General features: G+C 32.2%; 1 protein-coding gene across 1 annotated transcript in view; it reads right to left on the bottom strand.

Moving 5' to 3' along the window:
• Positions 1 to 13785, bottom strand: part of LOC106293992 (UDP-glucuronate:xylan alpha-glucuronosyltransferase 1) — a 20858-nt gene extending 7073 nt beyond the window's left edge. Inside the window, 9 exon segments of the mRNA XM_013729617.1 lie at positions 467 to 513; positions 1079 to 1444; positions 1642 to 1851; positions 1854 to 1928; positions 1931 to 1981; positions 7056 to 7234; positions 7236 to 7670; positions 13394 to 13624; positions 13721 to 13785. Coding sequence (XP_013585071.1) covers positions 467 to 513; positions 1079 to 1444; positions 1642 to 1851; positions 1854 to 1928; positions 1931 to 1981; positions 7056 to 7234; positions 7236 to 7670; positions 13394 to 13624; positions 13721 to 13785 — 1659 coding nt within the window.
• Positions 13786 to 16462: the final 2677 nt, after the last annotated feature.

Raw genomic sequence — 16462 nt, 5'->3', positions numbered from 1 at the left:
GCCACCGGCCATTTTTTTCTTAGATTTTGTTTTGAAATGTTTTTTCTGATTTTATTTTTGTTTTCGTTTCGGTGTTGTGAGGAAGAGAGTTGTGGGAAATGACATATATATATAGAAATTTTCGAGTTTGATAGGTGAAATATAACAACGAATATATAACAACGAATTTACAACGAATTTAGGTAAGTTAAAGCACATTGAATACACGTTTTCACCTAAATATAACGGTAACATGTTTCGTTGTAATGTCGATGTAACGGTTACGACGAATTTCTTTTTCCACGTACTTTCGTCGTAAAATTACATTGACTTTACGACGAAACTGTTTCCTCGTAAAGTTACATGGAGTTTACGACGAATTTTGGACTCGTCGTAATTTCGTTGTAAACGCCATGTAAATTTACGAGAAAATATTTTCCTCGTAAATCTTCGTTGTTATAGAAACGTTTTCCTGTAGTGAACATACCTGTGGCATTGCGTCGTGGACCATCCACCATCGTCAGTGAGCAATATCTGTGTGAGGTAATGAAATACGTTTCAACCTCTGTTCCAACTTATATCACCTAAGTTAGCTTTGATCAATGTGACCTTGATACGTTTGTTTGTTTGTAAGTTAAAGACACAAGACAATTTGGTAACCCAGTTCCTTTTTCGGTACGTCTTGAGAGAGACTGCCCTCTCAAATATCCACTAGTGTCAAGAACAAGAGTTTACAATATGTTGAGCTTATATCGTAAACCTATTCTAACGTCTAATCTCTTCTACTTCAACAGGAACCAGAGAAGAGATATCACCAACGACATATGACACTAACACAGCCAAGCAACACAACCTGATCAGAACTTTGAGTATCTTCACCGCCACTCTAATTCTATTTGTTGTATCTGCTCTGCTAAACTTGCCTCAAAACCCTTAACCTCAACTTCACCTTTCAGGTATATTTATAGGATAAAGAAGCTGCTGGGGTGGGCTGATCATAAGGCTGAAAAAGCCTAGGCCTTTATGGCCTTAGTTTATATTCGTGGCCCATATGTCCTGGCCCTAGAAGAGCTCGACCTTGTGTCTGAATTGAGACAACAGACCCTTCAATCTGTCGCAAACTCAATGAATATGTCGGAGTTGAAGTTACAGTCATAGTCACGGTAACATAGCCACGGCTTCATCCCCAGGTAATGAAGAACATAAAGAATAGGAGGCTCTGCTCCAAACAACTCCGTTTTCTTGCGCTTCACGTCATCTTCATCCCCAACCCAAAAATGCTTCAAGAAATTCATGTGTTTCGGAATCCGATGCCACCACGTGAACACCTCGTTCAAGTAACCTTGATCTCCACCGTTATACGACTCAATCTCGTTTACATGTTCCATCAAAAGCTGAAACGTGCAGTTGCAAGGCTCGATCACCATAACTCCCGAGTTAAACAGAGTGCCATTGTTTCCCGTAGGCACCAGGGCCGGTCCCGAGATTTAGGGGGCTGTAGGCGATTTTTTAAAAATTACAGCTAAAAATTTTTTTTTGGTAAATTTGGGGGCCTAAAAAAAAAATTTTTGGGAACTTTTTTTTATGTAATTTTTTCCAAAATTTTTGGGGGCCTAAGGCCAATGTTTCGTTAGGCTTTGCCAGGACCGGCCCTGCCCGTAGCCGAGATCTCAGGCATCAGGAACAAGAAATCGATGTTTCTCAAGATCAACAGATCTGCATCTATGAAGATGACTTTGTCGTAATCAGTGAGTTGCCATAGTCTGAACTTGCTGTAGTTCCACTCGTTGTAAGCGTCTTTCTCTGCTTTAGGGTTTCGAATCCTCTGTATCGTCCTGATTTGCCAACCATCGGCTTCGAGTCCACTTCGGTCTCATCGACGAGGATCACGAGGTCTCTATTTGAGCCAGGCTGTCTTATGCTCTGAGCCGCCGCGATTGCTCCGCAGAATGAAGAATTGTTGCGTAAGCTTCTCTTTTAGGGTTTCCTAAGCTTGGTCTCTCTGTAAAGTCCATGGAACAAAACATAACTTACCAATTAACTTAGGCAAATGACATAAACAGCACAAAAATGTATAATAAAAATTGCACACAAGTTTTTTTTTCTAAAATAACATTAACTAAATGGTAAAATAACTAAATTATTCCAAATTATAAATCCTTATCATAACCCCACCCATAAAATATATTAAACTCTAACTTTATCACTAAATTCAAACTCAAATATAAAATACAATATTTTTAAAAACTTTTATAATTAACTAGATTTTTTTTCCGTGATAGTATCTTATAATTTTTTTAATTTTAAACTTCATAAAACATTTAAAGTTTGATTTACATTATTTTATACCAAAAAACATAAAATATAGCTAAGAAAATAAACCATATGATCAGCTTATGATTTTATTTGTGAATTTTTGGACAATATTAAATTGATTGATTTATTACTCATAGTTAACATATTTGTTTGATTAGTTTTGGTTTTCAGTTCATAGTAATGTAGGGGATGATTGGTTGGGGCTGTAGATGCTCTGGACAGCCAAAATTGAATGTACAACTATATATGTCAACCAATCGAGCTATGCTTTCCCTAAAAAACTCACAGCAAAAAAAATCTCTGCAAAACCAAAATATGGCTGTAGAGAGTTTTATTTCCTGAGCAAAAAATTAGTGCTTTAGAAATCTACAGAAAAAAAGCTACAGCAAATAAATCTACAGATTAAATTCTACAGCAAAAAATATAAAGCTACAGCACTTACCAATCATCCCCGTAGTATTATATTTGGTGAGTGTGTATATATGTTTTGTTGTTACAATATTTGAGTTTTCATGTTAAACAATACTCCCTCTATTCCAAAAAGATCTATGTTTTAGAAAAAAAGAATTGTTCCAAAAGATACATGTTTTACATTTTCAATGCATAAATTAATTATAAATTGTAAATTTTAAAAACATAATTGTGTTTATTAAAATTTTATTGGTTAAATTTTTGGAGAATATTTGATTACTGAAAATAATGTATTGGTAACTAAAATATGATATATTTTTTTAATAAGTGTGAAAAACCTAAAATGTACATCTTTCTGAAACGGAGTGAGTACTATTCAAATTCATGACTTTTAATTTATAGGATTAAATGTATATTTTTTTGTTTTCTCTTGTATACATACAAATTTTATTATTTGTTTTGTTGAAAGTTTTGTTTATTGATCATAGGCATATTAATATAAATTTTTATCTCGGAATTTTACAGTATTTGTTTTTGTATGCTGAAATATTTTTCATACTTCCAGTACCTAGTTATACAAAAAATAGGTATACTAGATCTCGATCCGCGCAACCGCGTGGGTTTTTGTTTTCATTTATTTTTATATAAATATTTTGTTTTCAATTCTAAATTGGTATATATTATAATATATGTGTCTATCAATTTTTAAAGCATAATAAGTTTACGGTATATTTTTTCAATGAATAGATTGTTTTAAACTTTCACATTTATTTGTATCTTCTTCTATATATATATTTTTGGATTATTATTTCACTATTAAAATCATAAATATATATATATAAATATTAGTAAAATATTATCTTATTGTCATATTCAAAGATATTGTAACATTTCATAAATTTAGAAAGTTTTTAAAAAATTAAATTTTTCGCTTCATAGATTTATATTATCGAGTAAATAATTAAACATTTAGTTTTTGTTTAATTTTTAAAATAAGCTATATAGTTCAAAATTTGTTTTCATTGGTTTAAGGTAGTAAAGATTAATTATTGTTAGATAATATGATTTTTTTTATTTGAAAATAAATCATTATAGTTTTAAAAGTTAACATCGACAAATATTTAAATATTTAACATATGGAGGTATAATATTACAACATTAAATTATGTCAATTTAATTTATACTATCTAAAAATCCAATGGATCATCTATTTTTTAAATTCATTTATTGATAACCTAATAAAAATTTATGGTAAACCCAAAATTTAAATGATAAGATTTGATATTAAATGTTACATGACTTTTTAGGAATATGTCCATTAGATCCATTTTTTAAAAAATCACACATGAATGAAGGTTGTGACTTCTATTTTAATATATAGGACTAGATCTTGACTCGCGCCCTCGCGCGGATGTTAGATTTAACTTGTGTTCAATGTGAATTTATAAACCATTGATTTTATAAAATGTCCATTTATATTTTTATGTTTTGTAAAATATATTTTGAGTAGAATATGTTATATTATAATATAAATGTTTGATAATATTTTTTAATAAATATGTACGTAATATTATAAATATGTACGTAATATGATATTTATAATTTTATAACTTGATGCAATTTGATGTAATTGTAATATTCATATATTAACCTATTGATTTTTTTTTTATTTATTTAAAAATGATTTAATTTTTTACAGTAAGTTTTTATGAATTATTATTAATTTTATGATATTTAGTTTTCTTGAAAATTGTATTGTAGCAGATTAATATATACTATATATTACGGTTTCTGTTTTTATTTTCAGCAAAAAGAAATAACAATTCATTGTAATTAATTTAATTTTTTGATTTTAAGTGAAGTGACAGATTTGTAAATAAGAAATAAATGCAACGGTTAAATGTGTAAATAAAAAAAATATTTAATCTGCTATCCGTGTTTCCAAACAATTCTCATTTAATCTGCTATCCAAGTTTCCAAACGACATAATCTGTAAATGAGAAATAAATACAGTGAATAAATATGTAAATAATAAAATATATTTAATCTGTTATCCTTGTTTCCCAACAATTTTCATTTAATCTACTATCTAAGTTTCCAAACAGTACCAAAAGGTACTACAGTTTTAATAATATAGATATCCAAGTTTCCAAACGACATAATCGGTAAATGAGAAATAAATACAGTGACTAAATATGTAAATAAAAAAATATATTTAATCTGCTATCTTTGTTTCTAAACAACTTTCATTTAATCTACTATCTAAGTTTCCAAATAGTACCAAAAGGTACTTCAGTTTTAATAATATAGATAGATAGATATACAAGTTTCCAAACGACAGAATCTGTAAATGAGAAATAAATACAGTGACTAAATATGTAAATAAAAAAATATATTTAATCTGCTATCCTTGTTTCCAAACAACTTTTATTTAATCTACTATCTAAGTTTCCAAACAGTAAATGTACTTCAGTTTTAATAATATAGATGTGATTTTTAGAATTTGTTTTGATCCCGCAAAACTTTTCATCATGTCATCTCATCCATGTTTTCCTATAATCTTAGATTCATTAGATACCTCGTTAGGACCCTTTTCGTATCCACATATGGTTTTGCCTATTAATTATATAAAAGAGATCACATTGGACTGAAAATAGTGACTGATAAACCAGATAACAAGTATGTTTATTTGTGCACGTGCAAATCTTACCTAAAAAGTAAATTGCATTGTTTGTACTTGTATATGTCTGTTGTACCGACAACAATGTAACTTTGGATTCAGTTTATGTGAAATTTAAAATCGAAGAAAAAAATCATAGAAATTTAATTTCACTAAGAAAGGAACACAAAAGATATCTTCAAATCGTAACAGAACTATCTTATCTATTAAAAATCAAAACAAAAGAATAAAGCTTCAATTCTTCAATACACCCAACCTAATTACAATATCTGATTAATGACTTGAGATAGACTCATACGAAGAAACACCATGTCATAAATCTGCGTTGAAGCTTGGTTTGCTTTAACGGGGATTTGTCAGTGAACATAAGTTCAAGTGTAATTACTTGCTTACAATGTTCTCTCTTCAATCTTCATATTCTCATCAACCACTCTCTCTAAGTTATCCGACCATAAACTTTTATTTACTCAACATACCTCATTTCTGGATCTTCTCGTTCCTCACCAGGTTTCAGATTTGTAATCCTTTCCAAAATAAACAATCCAAAGTTAAATATATCCGTAGATGATAACACAAACAAAAACACACTTAACTTTAATTTTTTGTATTTTATATTTTCGAAGAAAGAGCCATTACTTGATGAGTTAGTTTCATCTCCAATTATGAATTGAGAAATCAATGGTTCTTGATCATCATCAATAACAAAACACTGCTTGTATTCAGATCAAATGTAATCTCCTGCCATTGTTACAATAGATAAAACATACCTTCTATAACTCCCATAACCACTCCTAATCTTCTTCTCCATGACAAAGTCAATGAATAATTGAGCCTAAGTCTCTACTATTTTCTCCACCGGTCGATTATGTAACCAAAGCGATCAAGTTACTGTGAATGATGATGATTAAAGAAATCGACTGTCACGTACTTGGTTTCGATAAGGATGCCTCCTTTGGAATTAATGGAAGTTTCCCAGAAATGGATTAGCCTAAACATCAACTTGGAATCTCCTGGTCCTGGTGAAACAAAAGTGGAGAATGGCTTGCACGGTGGTGACTTCCGTTTGATTTGCCATAGTGCTGGGATGCGTTTGCTGAGCATGGGATTGTTGGATAGGGATATACATATAGTCTCAAGACAGAAAGGAGAGAGTTGGGATATTTCATTTGAGTGATTAATTAAGGGGTCTTCAAGAGGCATCAATATCATCGAGTAAGAGGAGGGATGTGGAGAGTTACACGCTGATTTGTCTGGAGGATAGCTTTGATTCATCATTGTTTCCGTCGCAGGCGTTATACGGAGGAAATGGGACGACGGTGAGTTTTGGAAGGTCTGTAGACGCCGTAAGGAAGAGGAAAGTAATACAAATGGGTCAATAAAAGAAATGGGCCTATTACGCATCACAGATTCGTGACCCAGCAGCTTAACATCTTTGATTACATGGACAAATGATTGGTTAGGAATATTTTCTCCTATGTGGCACTCCTAGAATTACTTCAATTTAGTTCTTTTAATATAGTAGAGATGCTATTTTGAGAGTTTCCCCCATTGTATACTATTTTTTTATTACAAAAATGTTTTAGTGATATTTTATGTTATTTCTTTATTAACTTCGCATGATTCATATTCAAATCTAAAAAAAAAAGAAATTATGGATTATTTGTTTCACCTTTCATGCCGAGAGGAAGAGAGAGCTCACAAGAACCTATAGGAAGCTGAAGCTTGTCTCGCAAGGTATTAAGATTAGGTTTATACAACCAAACATCGCCTCTCCGAGACACGAGATCCTTACACCAAAATAGATTCGGCATCGGGAAACATCTCGAGACAAACATCACGTGACCTCTGCCCTTTCGCCGAAGCTGCCACCGTTGCTGCCGCCATCTGCAGATGCAATCTCGCGACGTATCTTGACCAGTTTCCTTCTTTCAGACAAGGAAGCTTCACAACGACCAGATCTAGTCTTCTTGTAGGCACTTTGATCTTTGGGAGGTTAGGACAAACATGGACATATTTTTCTTGCTCCTCATCGATCCACTCTGGGTAGAGTGCGTCCCAAGTCACGTTCTTATCTGCGTGCTCTAAATCTAATTCAACAACGTTTTCATCATCCTCGTTGTCTTTAGTCTTGGCTACCTCTCTCCACTGTCGGATCTCCTTCCTACCGAAATTTAAGACACCGATCGTAAGGCCTTCTTGAACGCTCTCAATGGTTTTGATCACATCGTCCCAACTTATCTCCAGGTCCGAAACATATCTTGGATCTTGTCTTCTCCATAACCATCTAATTTCCACATATGGTCGTGTTAATATACAAAAACAGAACTTCAATACGTTTGATAGAATTTTTTTAAACGTTACTTGGATCACTAAGGCCATTTACAATGAGGGTGTTGAAACCCACTTTCAACAGTTGAAGATAATGCACTGACAATGTTGAATTTCTGTGTTAATCTACGTGGGTTAAACATGTGTTAGAAAGATTCAACGGTCTTGGAAAAAAATTTGTGGGCCATGACAGCCACGTGTCACGCCGTGAGTGGGTGGAAAAGGGGTGGGGCGTGCACGCACGCGTACGGGAGTACACAATTTTCCTTTTTTTTTTTTAATTGAGGATAATATTTAAATTTTCTCTTTCCATTGGATGCACAAATTTCCTTTGATATTTATCTCTACCCAATAATTCAAGGGAAAATTTGGATAAATGCACTTCAGTATGAATATAATTTGAAAAATACATCCTTGTTTAAGCTTTTTGAAAAATACACTTATTTATATATAAATTTACCAAATTGCTGAGTCTTAATATTTCTCAATTCCTATTAAACCATTTAAAAATAATAATTTAAAAAGATCGTTAGAGAATATTTTGTTTAATATACTACACAATATCTTTCTCATATCTTCTTAATATATCTTAAATGTATTTTTTATTATTTTGAAAAGAAAAAGAATACAAGACGCATCTCGTCTTCTTGAACCCTGGGTTATTTGTCATCAGTACTACTCAAAGTCACACTTGTGTGTGGCATATTCAGAGAGCTTGCTCAAATTGTGAATGTTTTGGAGAACAATCAATAGCTCAAAAAAAGCACGGAAACAAGCTTGCTCAAGATGTCATCGTACATGACACAATCGTGCCCGTAAGTTGCGAATTTGGAATTTGATGTTTTTATGTTCTAAACTTTTTTCTGTTCTAAACGTTTTTTCTGAAAAATATGGTTTTGGTTACTCTAGGTTTTGATAACTGTTTTAGTTTTTATTTTGCAATAGTTAATTATTTCGAACTGATCCCGTCTGTTTGCATTGAGAAGCCACTTGAACTGCACAATGTTTTGGGTAGACAATCTTGTTTCTTCGGAAGTCTCGTTTAATTTTTGGAAGGAAAAACAACACGGTTGTTTTGTTTCAAATGATAACACCATTGTGTTTGTTTGTGAAACTAAGAATGTGAAACCAATGATAATAAGTGTTCTTTTTTTTTATATTCAAAGTAAAACAAAATAAACACATATGTGAATATCATATTAGAAGAACTTACTTAGTCTCGGCTTCAAGAAAAATGAAAATTTTGTATAAAACGAGACGTGACTTGTGTTTATATAAAGTTAACAAAATAAATTAAAATCTATATAAACTGTGTTTTCGTACTTTTTTTATTAATTTAAAATTTATATATTAATTATTGAAATGTCAAATTGAGGTAAAAAAGTAAATTAACATTAAAGAATGTGTAGTTTTCAAAAAAAAATAAAGAGTCTCGGCTTCAAGAAAAATGAAAATTTTGTATAAAACGAGACGTGACTTGTGTTTATATAAAGTTAACAAAATAAATTAAAATCTATATAAACTGTGTTTTCGTACTTTTTTTATTAATTTAAAATTTATATATTAATTATTGAAATGTCAAATTGAGGTAAAAAAGTAAATTCACATTAAAAACGTGTAGTTTTCAAAAAAAATAAAAACAGTGTATTTTTCAAATTTTAAATCCTAAATATGGTATTTTGCAAATTATCCCATAATTCAAACTCATTTATTTTATAATATAAATATTTTAAAAGGGATAAAAATTATATCAAAATTCAGGATAATATTTAAATGCTCTCTTCCCTTTGGCTGCATAGATTTCTTTTGATATTTATCCTCATCCAATAATTCAAACTCATTTATTTTATAATATAACTATTTTTAAAAAGATTAAATTATATCAATATTCAAGATTTTTATCTATAACTATATACTACTCTCATTTCGTTTGGATACAGCAAAAAAAATCATTTTTCATTATAATCAACTATTTTAGTGTTTTAATTTTTTTTTGGTTAAATGAATCTCAATAATAATCCTTTTAACACCCAAAACTCTTTTGATTTTCCATTTAACTTCCAAAATCCCAACAATTATCAATTTCAAACCAACTATTAAACCAGCCCCAAAGTATACCAAATTATGGGTTTTCACCAAATTTTTTCATGTCATCATCTGTTCCGAATTGTCCACCAAATTACGGATCAATGATGCAATATTTTTCTCAAAGACCTCCACTTTCTTCTACTCTAACGGGTGATGCACATGTTCCGAGAGCAACTGAATTTCCCGAATTTTCTACCCAAATAGCTCTTGGTGGCATAAGTGGTGCTAGTGAACCCATTCCCGACGCAAATGCAGATGAATCAGCTCAAGCTCGCCGTAGAATTCTAAGTGGACCACCGATCAAAACTTGGTGCTACTTAGTGGATGGATTAAATATGGAACAAAAAACATTGTTGGCAGGAACCAGAAAAGCGAAGCACACTGAAGCAAAATTTCTGAGTACTGTAATGAGCATTGCTCATTTGATCCTCCCTGTGATGGAGCTTCATGCAGAAATCATTTCAACTATATGAATAAAAATTGAGCAAATGGAGTGGCGCTTACGATAATGCTAGGCGTATGCAACAAAGTGGATGGTCGCAGAATGATGTAATGGCAAAAGCACACGAATTATATTCAAGTGGTAAGAATGAATATTTCAATTTAATGTCGGAGTGGCTTGCTGTTCGTGATCAACCGCGCAATGGTAGTCAAGTAGGAGGAAATACTGGCTCTACAAGTAGTGGATCTAAGAGATCCCGAGAGAGTGATGCCAGTGATTCGAACTCCGTAGGATCAAACTCTGTAGGATCAAGTGCTCATCCAATGGGGAGAGAGGCAGCAAAAAAAAAGCAAAAAGAAAAGCAAAGTCGCAACTTTGGAAACCGTCAACGTAGAGTGGAATAAATACAAACAATTCAAAAGCAAGAATTGGAACGATTGGAAAAAATAGCCAAGACACAAGAGGAGGTAAATCGATTGATGAAAGAAAAGACTGAAACCAAAAAAATGAAGATGTTCTTGAAGCTAAGTGAAAAGAACATCTCGATGACAAGAACAAACAGCTGTTAGAGAAGTTGAGAAACGATCTATTTGGAAATTAGTAATATGTGTTTGTATTTTTCTTCTTTAATAATGTATGTTTTTTTTCTTTTAATAATGCGTGTTTGTTTTTTCATCTTTAGTAATGTTTGTTTGTATTTTTTTTTTAAATAATGTGTTTTTATTTTTTCGACTTTAATAATGCGTGTCATTTTTCACTTTAATAAATTTTTTTGGTATGCAATCCGTGACTTTCTGATTTTGTAAGAGAATTCAATTGTTATCTATTATTTATGCCAATTTAATGTTTGCTTGGAGTCCAAAATTCTCATCCACTCAGTTTTTTTATAAATGGAAACACATTTTCCCGTAAATGTATCAATAACACAATTTCATCTTACAAAAAATTATCAATGGATCCATCAGAATTTCCTTTCGATATCGAAGTGTACAAAAAACAGTGTGAGCTTGAAGAGAGGTATATCGTACACCGGTGTACAGAGCGTCGAAAAAAAATTGAGGAAGACCATATGTCTCGTAGCAAGAGAAAATACTTGAAGAGAGATCATGTAGAAGTGAATCAAAGGTTGATTGATGACTACTTTGCCATTCAACCTACATATGATGAACAAATGTTTCGTCGCCGATTCCAGATGCGAAAACATATTTTTCTTCGGATCGTTGGAGACCTATCAAGCATTGATAACTATTTCACCCAACGAGTTGACGCAACAAATAGGGAAGGTATTTCTCCATTAGCAAAATGCACTAATGCCATGCGAATGTTAGCGTATTGTGCTGCTGCTGATGCGATTGATGAATATATCAAAATAGGAGGTACTACAGCATTGGAGTGCGTGCGCCATTTCTGTAAAGGAATCATACGGTTGTATGAGCAAGAGTATCTCAGAGCTCAAACTCAAGATGACTTGCAAAAATTTTGCATGTCAGTGAGATGAGGGGGCTTCCAGGGATGATCGGGAGTATTGATTGCATGTATTGGGAATGAAAAAATTGTCCAACAGCATGGGAAGGTCAGTTTACTCGGGGAGATAAGGGAACCACCACGGTTATTCTTGAAGCAGTTGCATCTCATGATCTATGGATTTGGCATGCCTTTTTTGGATGTCCGGGAACATTAAACGATGTAAATGTTCTAGATCGTTCACTGGTGTTTAATGAAGTTGAACAAGGTAATACTCCAAGAGTAAAGCTTTTTGTAAACCAATGTCCATATGACATGGCATACTATCTAGCTGATGGTTTCTATCCTTCTTATCCAACTTTCGTTAAATCAATCCGACTTCCTCAAAGTGAACCAGACAAGTTATTTGCAAAATATCAAGAAGGGTATCGGAAGGACATCGAGCGCGCATTTGGGATATTACAGGCTCGGTTTAAAATCATTCGAGAACAAGCTCGCATGTGGGAGATATCAGATCTTGCTATCATCATGCGGTCATGTATCATATTGCATATTATGATTGTTGAGGATGAACGAGATACATATGCTCAGAATTGGACCGATTATGATCAATCTGAGGCAAGTGGTTCGAGTACACCACAACGATTTTCTACTGAGGTACTACCAGCATTTGCAAATCATGTGCGTGCAAGATCTGAATTACGTGATTCAACTATACATCATGAATTGCAATCAGATCTAGTTAAACATATGGGCAAAATTTGGAATGTTTCATGTATAATTTAAAAATATATATATATGTATGTGCTTTAAGAGTTTTAATGTATTTTTATTTTGTGTGGTTTGTGTCATGTGTGTTTAAAATTTCTTAATAATATGTGTTTGTATCGTGTGTATTTAAAGTTTCCTAACTTTAGTTGTTTTAATAATAATAAATTTCGTATTTTCGAAAATAAAATTTGGTAAATATCTTACTTAAAAAAATAAATATGTTCTTAATTTTGATTGTTTTATTAATACAGATTTTGGTATTATTTAAAAATTAAGCTAAGTATAATAATTCAAAATAAATATTATTAAATGTTATGTTATTTATTTTTAAGTTAATTGTAAAAAAACAAAAATATGAATTAAGAGTTGTGGGGTAGGGTGTTGAATTTTTTAAAACAAACCATTGTAGAGGTGTAAATTGAAGTGAGTGTTGAGTAAATGAGGTGGAAGAGAGAGAAGATGATGTGGAATGTTAAAAAGAGAAAAAGAGGATGTTGAATATGGGGAGGGTGTTGAAACCACTGTAGATGGTCTAACGGTATTTATAGAATAAATGATCAATTTTTTATTTGATAAGTCAAATGATCAAATATAGTCTTGTTCGGAGAATGGACGTTGCGTCTACTAGAGCGACAATAAATTAAACGATGGCGGAGGATGGTGTGATTTTAAAAAGTGTTGCCGCAACAGTGAAAAGAGTCACCGCAATGAGACGCGACTGACGCTGGAACTTTAAGCGGCCAGTTATAGTTCGGAAACTGTCGCTACGTCTATTATATTAACACCGGCGCGTAATTATTTCCGATGTCTTGTGTATAAAGCAACAAAAGTAGAGTGTATTTTCTAGACGCCAACGCTACTGCTGCCGTTGCATTTACAAAAAGAACATGGCTTATGTAAATTACAAAACCTACCTAGAAGAGTGGGAAAGAAAATGATGATAAGCTTCAGGGGAATATATGATGGTGAAGAGAGTAGCCGATAAAAAGATACACAACAGAACCTTCACGATCTGAAACATGCTGCAACAACAACTACTGTTTTTCTCTTGTGTCGGAAAATTGAGGATATTAAAAGGTTTCACCATATCCGATCTGCCACCGCTTTTGTTATTTCTCCGAAACCTCCTCTTGCATATTGCTTCACTGCTTAGCAGTTATAAACAACAAACACAACTTTTAGACGAGTTATTTCGGCTGATATTGAACAACTTATGGATAATAAGAGAGTAATGTGCTTACATGGAAGCTGAGAGGCGACATCGAGGGTCTCCGGTTGCAGCAGCAGCGGCGGGAGGGTTTGCCATTTAAAAGCTTAGGGATTTAGACACTAAAATTTGAAAAGAGAGGAGAGAGCAATATAGGTGAGACATAACTTCTCTTCTAATCTTCTTATATCATATTTTCATGAATTTTTTACATCAAGAGACACTTTATCACTTTTCAATTACATCTAAGGCCACAATGCACTTGCAAGACACTTTCTCATGAGACTTACAGAGAGAATATACATATTTATCCTTAATGAGAAGAAAATGAGATCTTTCTTAGACAAGAGGAAAGAGAAAGTGTGTTTATTTATTATTGTTTACTCTACTTCTTAATATTTTGTTTTTGTTTATTTTTAAATTAAAAATACATATAGCAAATTTTGTTGATATAGTAAATTATATTAATTTATTCTCTATAATTTGATATTCGCTTTGATATTTTTTTTTGTTATATTTTAAAATCTATACTCGTACACGTATTCAATGATTGTGTTATGGATGATTGATATGTGGATGTTTGAAAAACATGGATAACTACATGTAGAATATAAGCATAGAACGACACATGTGGATGAGTGTGGGAAGATAAGTGTGGACGGTTAAACATGGACGACTATTTGTGGACGAGTAAAATTATGATTAAAATTCAAAATCAGCATACTACATATCTCATGGTGGAGGACTGTGACGAGCTCGAACCACCGCAGCTTCACCGAGCTCATCCACGATGATGTTGAGCTCGGAATCCATGGTGTGGAGGAAGAGATGACTCGTTTTGACCGGGGGTATTGGAGGAAGAGATGACTCGTTTTAACTTTTTGGTTTGTTTTGCTTTGTTTTCATCACTCAAGCTTTTTTTTTTCTCGACATGTACGTTGTAGCTATTGGTTTGAAGTTATTAATTTGTTCATCCTTGAAATTGTGGATACATTGGCATCCATATCACAGTCTTTCAATATGTTACACTTTTAATATCTATGTTTAGTGTTTGAGTTACTACTCTATCCACCACATCAAGCTTCAATTTCTTATCCACAAATTTAAGAAATCTCTCTTGTTCTTTATTTTTGGTTATGTTAGAGTCTATATGCACAACATAATCAAAATATTCTCATCTCCGTCCACAGACAAACATTGTTGTTGGAGTTGTGTCTTCAAGTTCAACTATTGTGGAGCTTGCTCTAATAAAACTTCTGGAATTTTTACATTCATGTTCGTCCACGTATCACCCATTCACGTATCATCCGTTCACTCATTGAATGTCTATTAAGGGCAAAGTTGTCCACAGTTTATTGCTGGCCTACAACAAAGTGTTTCACATGTAAAAAGTGATTCTGAATGTAAATAAAAGTCAAAAAATGGTCTAGAGTAATCAATTTTATTTTTGTTTTTGTGGAAATAAAATAAATGTATTTTGCACACCCACCTTTTCAACTAATATAATATATATATATATATATATATATACACATATATTTGGTCTATAACATAACATCCAAGATGCATTGTCAAAACATTTTAAATTGAATCTGTTAACGTATATATGTTTTTAAAAATATGATTTTCCATTACGGATAATATTGCACGCTTTAGTTAAAAGTACTTTTTCAGTTTGTAACTTTCTTAGGATTGAAATATGTTCACCAAACTTTAATCATTTCTTTGTAAAGAAAACCATAATTATTTTCAAAATTATATTGTTTTAAACAAAATATAGCCGGTTACATGAAAATTAAAATACATCAAGGCGCATATATATGTATCTCACTTGATAAAGCAAAAAAAAAAATCTGAAAGTTAAGTCGTTGGTTCTTTTATTTGACAACGTTAATTGTATTTGACTATTGGTGTAGACATGCATTCATGATTAGTTAAGTATTGTTTCAACTGGAATTTTCTGATGTTGGGTATACTATTAAACCCTATTAAACATAACCAAGTGTCCTAATGAGTAATGACGTATTTTAATAACAAAGCAACCGTTGCCATTAACAATCAAAAATTGATAATATTACAAATATATATAACGTGTTTATAAACCTTGGTGGCAGAGTAAGGTGAAGATAAGGCAATACAACAAGACAGCTTAGCACAATAATACAGTGATTCATGGTTTGCAAGGTTTAGAGGTCCTTTCAAGAACTGCTCCCACCAAACTTTTTAGTGTTTGGAATTTGTATTTATTACTGGTTTATCCCAATATATACTAATCTTGATTTTGTGGTTTAACTAACTGAGATTAGTGTAAAAACAACTACCACTTAATCAGCTTAAGCTCATTTTATATTCTGACAACTTGTGAATAATCTTTGAATACCTTAGATGAGAAGGAAAATCTAAAATTGTCAGGAACTTGGTCGTCGTTGGCGAAAGAAAATAAAATCTAATAAATCAAGGAGGAATGGATGATTAGATTCATATCAATTATAATTATCTGTGGGTAGACTGTCAGTCTTTTCCACGGATGGATACATTTGACGCCACTACAAGAAAACGTGCCCATAACAACGAATATTTACGACGAAAATATTCCGTCGTAAATTTACATGATCTTTACAACGAAATTACGAGGAATCTAAGTTTCGTCGTAAACGCCATGTAAATTTACGACGAACTGATTTCGTCGTAAACTCCATGTAAGTTTACGACGAATGTACATCGAATGAGAAATACGTCATAATCATTACATCGACATTACAACGAAGCATGTTAC

Source organism: Brassica oleracea, chromosome C5 (assembly GCF_000695525.1).
Source record: "Brassica oleracea var. oleracea cultivar TO1000 chromosome C5, BOL, whole genome shotgun sequence".
Classification (NCBI taxonomy): Eukaryota; Viridiplantae; Streptophyta; class Magnoliopsida; order Brassicales; family Brassicaceae; genus Brassica; species Brassica oleracea.
The sequence above is the reverse complement of the archived record's forward strand: the minus strand, read 5'-3'. Positions and strand labels throughout refer to the sequence as shown.